The sequence below is a fragment of the Neoarius graeffei genome, chromosome 17, assembly GCF_027579695.1.
Source record: "Neoarius graeffei isolate fNeoGra1 chromosome 17, fNeoGra1.pri, whole genome shotgun sequence".
In the NCBI taxonomy this organism is placed as follows: Eukaryota; Metazoa; Chordata; class Actinopteri; order Siluriformes; family Ariidae; genus Neoarius; species Neoarius graeffei.
In genome coordinates, this window is record NC_083585.1 from 27,282,402 (window position 1) to 27,292,335 (window position 9,934).

General features: G+C 43.5%; 1 protein-coding gene across 2 annotated transcripts in view; it reads left to right on the plus strand.

Annotated features, from left to right (window-relative positions):
* Positions 1-8,401, plus strand: part of exoc3l2b (exocyst complex component 3-like 2b) — a 46,197-nt gene extending 37,796 nt beyond the window's left edge. For both annotated transcript variants that reach the window (XM_060943921.1, XM_060943920.1), the window contains exons 12-13: positions 825-946; positions 7,083-8,401. In XM_060943921.1, the coding sequence (XP_060799904.1) occupies positions 825-946; positions 7,083-7,365 (405 nt within the window). In that variant the 3' untranslated portion in view covers positions 7,366-8,401. The remainder of the gene's footprint in view (positions 1-824; positions 947-7,082) is intronic.
* The last annotated feature ends 1,533 nt before the right edge of the window (positions 8,402-9,934 follow it).

Consider the following 9,934-nt stretch of genomic DNA (forward strand, 5'->3'; position numbering starts at 1 on the left):
CATTAAAAATCCTACAATGTGATTTCCTGGATTCTTTCCCCCCATTCTGTCTCTCATAGTTGAAGTGTACCTATGATGAAAATTACAGGCCTCTCTCATCTTTTTAAGTGGGAGAACTTGCACAATTGGTGGCTGACTAAATACTTTTTTGCCCCACTGTATGTTGCTCTGGATAATTAAAAAAAAGTCAAAGTCGCTCTCATGCCAGAATCTGGTCTTCCCAGGCAGTCTCCTGTCCCGGTATTAACCAGCTCTTGGGGTGTGGCACCAATCTCCATTTCAGTAGCCCTCAGCCTCTCGTCTATACAGCTCGGGTTACAGTGGTGGGCTAGTCCTCTGGTAACCGCAAGAGTTTGACTTTCCCACTCACATTTGTATTGCAGTGTGCCTTGCCAGATGGTAGTATGTACTATTGTTATGATGGTCTTTGGTATGACCCAACCACGAGTAGAACCCACAATCTCCCGGTCAAGAGGCGGACACGCTAACCACTAGGCTAACTCACAGTCACACTGGATAATAGCGTCTGCTAAATGCCATTAATGTAATGTAATCAATGTAATATAATAATGCTTTTCCAGACTATGGATAAACATTAGATTATTCTGGTGCTCAGACCTATTGATCCATGGCTAAGTGAGAGAAAACCAGATCAGTATTGATGAAATTTTCATTGATATTCTTGGGTATGACTACATGATCATGGTTAAAGATACTGAAGTTCTTCCATTTATATTTAATGCGTCAACATTTTAAGATTTTATATTTAGAGATGTTTAAGAATCTGGTCTGATTGTTCTATATTGTCCTGTTTTTTACCACAGGAGTCTTCAGCCTCATGGCTAGACAGTGCCATTCCACACATATCAGAGATCATCCTGCTGGAAGACACACCCTCGATCCAAATAGAGGTTGGCGTTCTTGTCCAAGAATTCCCTGACGTACGGTAAGTGTCAACTGAGCTGCCTTGTCATATGACTGAGATACCTTGCAACCCCCTCGATATGATGGAGGTCTGTGCACAGGGATCTCGGGTCATTTGGCAGAACATAACCATTCAACCTGATGATGAATGAGGGCCTTATGAAAGCAAACAAGTCCTCAGTGGCTTCCTGAAATTTTTTCCTTTTTTTTAATGAGTCTGTTTGGCTAGCCCAGATTCACATAAAACCCAAGGAGTTGTCCATCTCTGTGTAGCAACAAAGACAAAGCAAAAATATAGGCATCCTGCCAAGGCCTGTGGCTTAACCTGCTTAAAAGTCCCATAGGATTGCAGAGGACTGAAATTTGTGCACAATCCACCTTTTTCCTGGTATATAAATTTTCCCAGGATTCGTGGCTGAAGCCGGTTTTTGTATTTCCAGTCATAGCAGTGTTTGCATAGGATAGTGGATTTGTGTTTTGTTTTCTTTTACATAAAATAACACGAAACAGCACAAAATCATGATGGATGCATACTGGTGAATTTTTAAAAAGCTGCCGTGACCATTTAGTCATAGACCATCCCTCAGTGCTTACCATCTGGGTTGATGACCAGAGGCTACTATCATTTTTGCAATTCAGTGGATATTGCAGGAATGCCTGATTTCATCCAGACTATGATTGTTTTGGCTCTGTAAAATGTACCTAGCAACCAAAAGGCATTTTCATGGATAAAATTTTGGAAAAGCATCCAAACAGAAAATCATTGCTTGTCTCATTAGTATTCTGAACACCTACTTGCAAAGAAACAACAGGATGACGTACATCATTAGATTAGAATAGATAAAACTTTATTGATCCCTTTGGGCGGGTTCCCTCAGGGAAATTAAGATTCCAGCAGCATCATTACAGATAAACAGAGAAAAGAAATAGAGAAAACTTCTAGATAAATTAAAATAAATTAAGTATTTACATATACAAATATGAAAAGAATAAGATATGGGGAAGAGAGGAAGGGGGGAAGGAGGGGGGAGAAGGGGGGGGCGGCGGCAGAAGAGATATTACACTTTATGTTGCACATTATATTGCACATTGTCCGGTATTGCTTATTGTTAGGCTAGGCTACTGCTCCTTCCCATCCTCTGTCCTCCTGTTACCCCTCCCCCAGAGAGGAGTTGTACAGTCTGATGGCGTGAGGGACAAAGGAGTTTTTAAGTCTGTTCGTCCTGCACTTGGGAAGGAGCATTCTGTCACTGAACAGGCTCCTCTGGTTGCTGATGACGGTGTGCAGAGGGTGACTGGCATCGTCCATGATTGTCCATAGACCTCTTCTCTGCCACCATCACCAGAGAGTCCAGCTTCATGCCTACCACAGAGCTGGCCCGCCTGATCAGTTTGTCCAGCCTGGATGTGTCCTTCTTGGATGTGCTGCCCCCCCAGCACACCACGGTGTAAAACAAGACACTGGCGACCACAGACTGATAGAACATCCACAGGAGTTTCCTGCAGATGTTAAAGGACCGCAGCCTCCTAAGGAAGTATAGCCTGCTCTGTCCCTTCCTGTATAAGTGATTGGTGTTGCAAGTCCAGTCCAGCTTGCTGTCCAGCCACAGCCCGAGGTACTTGTAGGAATCCACAGCCTCCACCTTGAGTCCCTCGATCAGAACTGATCGTGACCTTGGTCTGGACCTCCCAAAGTCAATGACCAGCTCCTTGGTCTTCAAGGTGTTGAGCTGCAGATGGTTCCTGTTGCACCACACAGCAAAGTCCCTCACCAGGCTCCTATACTCCTCCTCTCTGTTGTCACTGATACACCCAACGATGGCTGTGTCATCGGCAAACTTCTGAATGTGACACAGCTCCAAGTTGTAGCAGAAGTCCGCGGTGTACAGGGTGAAGAGAAGAGGGGCCAGCACCATGCCCTGGGGTGCTCCAGTGCTGCTAATCACAGTGTCAGACATGATGTCCTTCAGCCTGACGTACTGCGGCCTGTCAGTGAGGTAGCTGGAGATCCAGGTGACCAGGCAGGGGTCCATTCGCATCCTGTTCAGTTTGTCCTGAAGCAATAGTGGCTGGATGGTGTTGAAGGCACTCGAAGTCCAAGAAGAGGATCCTCACTGTGCCATTTCCCTTATCCAGATGTGAGTGGGCTTGGTGTAGCAGGTAGAGGATGGCGTCTTCCACACCGACACCTGCCCGGTACGCAAACTGCAGACAGTCCTGGGCATGTTATACCTGGGGTCTGAGGAGGCTGAGGAAGACCCGCTCCAACGTCTTCATCAGATGTGAAGTGAGTGCCACTGGTTGGAAGTCGTTCAGCTCGCTGGGCTGATTCTTTTTGGGAACTGGAACGATGCATGATGTCTTCCAGAGGGTGGGCACTCTCCCCAGCTGCAGGCTAAGGTTGAAGATGCATTGGAGTGGTTCACCCAGTTCAGCAGCACAGGTCTTCAGTAGTCGGGGACACACCTTGTCCGGGCCTGCTGCTTTCCTTGGGTGAAGCTTCCTCAGTTGACCTCTGACCTGGTCTGCAGTAATGCATGGAGGAGTCTGTGTTGAGGTGGGGGAGGAGGGGGCTGCTGTGATGACTGGGGGAAGGTGTGTTGAGGGAAGAAGGAGAGATGGCTGCAGTGAGGGAGAGGGTGGGGGGAAGTGGGCTGGTTGAACCGATTGAAAAAGTCATTCAACTTATTCACCCTCTCCACTGTCCCCCAACAACTCTGGTCTTTGTATTGTGGCCTGTGATGGTATAACACATTCCCAGACCTCTCTCATGCTGTTCTCCTTCAGCTTCTGCTCCATCTTTCTCCTGTAGCTGTCCTTAGCTTCCCTCATGCAGCGTTTTACCTCCTGCTGTGCTGCTTTCATTGCCTCCCTATCCCTGCTCCTGAAGGTGGCCTTCTTCCTGTTGAGGACAGCTTTGACTTCCTGTGTTACCCATGGCTTGTTATTAGGGTAACACCGTACAGTCTTAAGGCCAATTTATGCTGACAACCCAGTCCTCGCAGACGGTGTCGCAGACAGTGTCTGCGTAGCCCCCCCACCTTCGCAGACGCTCTGCGCGCACCTCCCAAAAATTGTGACCACCGCAGAAGCCTCGCAGACAGCGTCGCAGACAAGAGGGCTCTGATTGGTCCACTCTACATCCGCTGTACACGCACTTCCGCTTCCCTACTTTCCCGGTTTGTTTTGTTTTCACGACCGGCATTTTTAAAAACACGAGCGAAGATGGAGCAGCATGAAGAGCGGTTGATTGAGGAAGTACGTACATCTATACGACTCTAGTTCTAGTCATTATAAAAAAAAAAAAGTTATAGTCATTATAAGTAACCGGAGGATAAACACTCCACTAACCACACTCACCAACTACTCCTAGCGACTTCACGCCCCCTTGCGTTGTGCCGGTGAATAACATCGCGCACGCCTATTCCCCCGCTCAACAATAAATTACAACTGTCTGCGAAAAGCTATCTGCGAAAGCCTTGTCGCAAGAGCATGCAGAGGCCTTTAGCGGGGGAGACTATGTCTGCACAGAAGTTAAGGTAATCTGTCAGACAGTGTGTCAGCCCCTCTATGTTCTCACAGTGTGGGCTAAGCAGCACATCCCAGTCCGTGATGTCATAACAGTCCCTGAGGGCGTCTTCCATTTCAGGGGACCACCTCCTGATGGAGCTAGTTGTTGCAGGCTGCCTTTGAACCAGGAGGGGTGTACTTCAGCTGTAGAAGAACCAGGTTGTGGTCAGACTTCCCTAGTGGGGGGAGGGGTGTGACTCTGTATGCATCCCTCACATTAGCATACAGCAAGTCAATTGTCCTGTTGTTCCTTGTTGGACAATCCACAGCCTGATAAAAAGCAGCCAAAGTAGAGTCCAAAGTAGCATGAGTAAAGTCCCCAGAAATGATGATAAATGCCTCAGGGTGCTGTGTCTGCAGCCTTGCTGTGACAGAGTGAATCTTCTCACATGCAGCGGCTGCATCTGCCCTCGAAGGGATGTAAACACAGATGGTGATCACATGACTGAACTCCCTCGGCAGATAATATGGCCGCAGGCTAACGGCTAGCAGCTCCAAATCCGGGCAACATAAAACTGTCTTTACGGAGATATGTCCCGGGTTACACCAGCGGTTGTTAACATAAATGATGAGTCTCCCACCTTTGCTTTTCCCGCATGTGTTAGTGTGTCTGTCGGCTCTCACAGCAGTGAATCCTCGCAGGTCCGTGTTAGCATCCGGTACAAGGTGTGTTAGCCATGTCTCCGTAAAAATAAATAAGCTGCTGTCCCGGTAAATCCGCTGGTTGTTCAGAGCGGAAAGCTCATCGACCTTATTCGGCAACAAGTTCACATTCCCCATGATAACGGAGGGAATGGATGGTTTGTAGCGCCGCCGGTTGTCCGCTAGCCTAGCCTTTAACTTAGCTCCAGCTTTGCAGCCCCCGGGTTTCCTCCTCAGCTCGGCCGGGATGGGGTGTCGTATCCCGGCTCGTCCCATTGTTTTCAGGGCCAGCAGCTCCTCTCTCGAATGAGTGAGAAAACTGGCTCCTGGTTGTGTGTTAGAGTTAAATATATCCACGTTATATAGTAAAACACACTATGTCTTTGTAAGAAGAGCAGAAAAGTAAAAAAAGGTGGAAAAAGAAGAGGTTTAAAGAGCTAAAAACTACAGAGCTACTGGAGAGGCAGCCATCTCACACAGCGCCCATACGTGTTACTTTATGCAACTGGGACAGCTTTCAGACACACTCCATGAGTTGTACCAGAGTTCTTGTGCAGGTCAGGACAGTCTAAAAACTACAGAATTTACTATATGACCTGCTCTTGTTGCATTTTTATTTTTCCTCTCAGAACAAGGTTGGAAACAAAATGTAAAAGTAATTATTGCATAATTAGGCTTACTACAGTGTTTTTGCAAAAGTATTCATCCCCCTTGGTGTTTGTCCTGTTTTGTCGCATTACAAAGTGGAATTAAAATGGATTTTTGGAAGGTTAGCACCATTTGATTTACACAACATGCCTACCACTTTAAAGGTCCTCCAGCTGTTCCTTTTTTGTACCTTTAACTTTTCCAGCCTCTTATTGCCCTTGTCCCAACTTTTTTGAGATGTGTTGCTGTCATGAAATTTCAAATGAGCCAATATTTGGCATGAAATTTCAAAATGTCTCACTTTCGACATTTGATATGTTGTCTATGTTCTATTGTGAATACAATATCAGTTTTTGAGATTTGTAAATTATTGCATTCCGTTTTTATTTACAATTTGTACTTTGTCCCAACTTTTTTGGAATCGGGGTTGTATGAAACCCCTAAATAAGAGCTGGTCCAACCAATTCACGTCATAACTCACATAATTAGTTGATTTAAGATCCACCTGTGTGCAATCAAAGTGTCACATGATCTGTGACACCATTCCTACAGTGAAGCATGGTGGTGGCAGCATCACGCTGTGGGGATGTTTTTCATCTGCAGGGACAGGAAAGCTGGTCAGGACTGAAGGAAAGATGGATGGCACTAAATACAGGGCAATTCTGGAGGAAAACCTGTTTGAGTCAGCCACAGGTTTGAGACTGGGATGAAGGTTCATGTTCCAGCACGACAATGACCCTAAACAGACTGCTAAAGCTACTCTGGAGTGGTTTAAAGGGAAACATTTAAATGTCTTGGAATGGCCTAATCAAAGCCCAGACCTCAATCCAATTGAAAATATGTGGCATAACTTGAAGATTGCTGTCCACCAACGCAACCCATCTAACTTGAAGGAGTTGGAGCAGTTTTGCCTTGAGGAATGGGCAAAAATCCCAGTGGCTAGATGTGCTAAGCTAATAGACATAGTCCAAGAAACTTGCAGCTGTAATTGCAGCAAAAGGTGGCTCTACCAAGTATTGACTTTGAGGGGTGAATACCTAGGCACACTCCAGATTTCTGTTTTTTCATCTTAATTATTGTTTGTGTCACAATAAAATAACTGTTTTCCCCTTTAAAGTGGTAGGCATGTTGTCTAAATTAAATGGTGCTCACCCCCCAAAAATCCATTTTAATTCCACTTTGTAATGCGACAAAACAGGACAAACACCAAGGGGAATGAATACTTTTGCAAGACACTGTATACACATCCAGTAATCATAAAAAATGGTCATACATTAAATATTGTTGTCACATTATAGGAAGAAGCATGTATCTGCCATCCTGAATATCCGCGGAATGACTCGGCAGACCGAGAGACAGGAGATCCTCAACGTTGTGAAAGACATCGAGAACAGCGACAGTCTCTCACAACTGTCACGAGACCGTGCTCTGTTTGCAGACGTCCCTGTGACATCTGAGGTGCACTGTCTGAACATGGGCCTGAGCCGCATCGCCCTCACCGCCTCCTCCTGTTTCTACAGCTTACGGAATCGCCAGCGCAGGCGAACTCCAGTCCGGGAGACCCATGATGACATGTTGTAACCAACCTAAAACATATAATCCATTTCAATATCGACCAAAGATGCTGAGCTTTCAGTCGAGTCTTTCTGACTCCACAGTAGAGCAAGAAAACTTGAGCTGGGCAATAAGCACTGTTTGGAGCTAAGACCTTTAAAAACACACCTTGTGTCATAAAAAAGGACTTCTTTTCTGTATCATAAGTAGCTGGTAAAAGGGGTTGAGCTAGCATGGGTGAAACTGGGAGCATTTTAGAAGCTTTTTAGTTGCAATATTTTCACGTGCATTGGAATTTGATGTTATTTGGATCCCAGAAGTGTTGAAAAGAATCAGAACATCTCGCACAAAACACGACTCACTTTAAAACTATTGGAATTGTCTTAATGAATGAGATCGTCTCTTATCTCGGCTTTCATCCTAGTACTGATATGACTGTTATTTGTACATGGTGATTTAATACTTGATCGAAGGTACTACACAATGATCTAGGATCTCTGATCTTTTTTCTTGTATTTAAATGAGTAATTTCATGCTGCAGTCATTGTAGTGCTGATGATAGCCAAATCTGCCTGCAGAAAGAAATCAAGGGCTACTATTTATGTTCCAGATGCTAGACATACATTATTTATTGGATCAAGGCATGTCATGTTTTTGTCCTATTCAATAATGTAATAAGAAAAATACCACATAATTCATTTTGTAGAAATATCTGTTTGTGTAATGATGGGCTTTTTTAATGCCTCTTGCCAACAGATAGCACTTTTCCTTCACAGGTGTCTTGTTTTTGGTTTTTTTCCAAAAAAAAAAACAACTTCATTCCATGCCTGATGAAGCGATTTTGAACTCTCTGACTTTTCAGAAAGACAGATTTTTTTTTTATATAGCTTCTGGCAAGTCTGTATATGTTGATAAAAGAATAGCATGTAAAAGGCATCAAAGATCATTTTCATTGTGCTTTAGGGTACTCTGTATATTTAAAAGATTTAAGCTTTTTTTCTTTTGGACATAAACTTCTGTACATTAGTCAAATCATATAAGAATAAAGGATAAGATAAATTGATATATTTGTGGTTTGTTTGTTTGTTTGTTTGTTTGTTTGTTTGTTTTACATCACACATGAGACCTTTATGGAACTATTCTTGCAATCTGTATTCTGCTCAGTATTCAGTTTTTCTGAAAGGTTTATGAGCATTGGATTTTTATTTAAAAAAAAAAGGAAATTTGTCTGTTGGTAAAGTCGAATATTAACATACTAGCTTCTAACATACTTTAAATTAACACAAACACTAAAAGCTAATATACACTCCACAGCCACTTTAATAGGAACACCTGTACCCCTGCTGTGTGTAGTTTTAATGCACCTGTAGCCAAGTGTAGCTAAAGATTCCTGTTCTTGGCTGACAGGAGTGAAACCTGATGTGATCTTCTGCTGTTGTAATCCATCCACCTCAAGATTCAGCATATTGTACATCCTGTGATGCTTTTCTGCTCACAATGTATATAAATTTGAGTGGTTATTTGAGTTACAGTAGACTTCCTGTCACCTCGAACCCAGTCTGGCTATTTCATTGAACTTTCTCATCATCGAGGTATTTCAGCCTGCAGAACTGCCAAGCATGAAAATCCCAGAAGCTCAGCAGTTCCTGAAATATTCAAATCAGCCATGCCATGATCAAAGTCATCGAGTCATTTTTTCCCCATTTTGATGTTTGACATGAACATTAACTGAAGCGCTTGACCCTTATCTGCATGATTTTATCGTCCTGCTGCTGCCACATGATTGGCTGATTAGATAATTGCATGCGTGAGCAAGAGAACAGGTATAATACTATTTTATTAAGGTATCTAATTAATAATAAGCTTATTCATGATATATCTTTTAATTCATCTATTATATAAGCCTACTAACACAAGATATTGGACATTAGAAGAAGAGGTTACGAGTGAAACACCTCTTGCGGCTTGGACTGTTTTTTATACAAACATGAAAAGACAACATAGATAAGAGATACTGAATAGTAGAATTCATCAGACTGCAGTCTTTGCGAAAGGGGTTCTACAAGGGCTCTTGGGATGACTGAGGTTTCCTTACTTTTTAAAATGTTTCTACCTGGATAAAGAAACTCTTTGTCAAAGGTATCAATGGAGAATCTTTAAAGGTTCATCCGAAGGGAATATTCTTATAAAGAGTGTGAGTAGTCCAGAATTAAAAAAAGTATGCATTTCATTAACAGCATTTAGCAGACGCTCTTATCCAGAGTGACATTCAACATACCCAGAGCAGCCTGGGGAGCAGTTGGGGGTTAGGTGCCTTGCTCAAGGGCACTTCAGCCATTCCTACTGGTCCAGGGAATCAAACCAGTGACCTTTTGGTCCCAAATCTGCTTCTCTAACCATTAGACCATGGCTTCCCTGACAAACTGACAGAAATGAAAAATTTGCCCTAAACAAACTACAACCCCGATTCCAAAAAAGTTGGGACAAAGTACAAATTGTAAATAAAAACGGAATGCAATAATTTACAAATCTCAAAAACTGATATTGTATTCACAATAGAACATAGACAACATATCACATGTCGAAAGTGAGACAT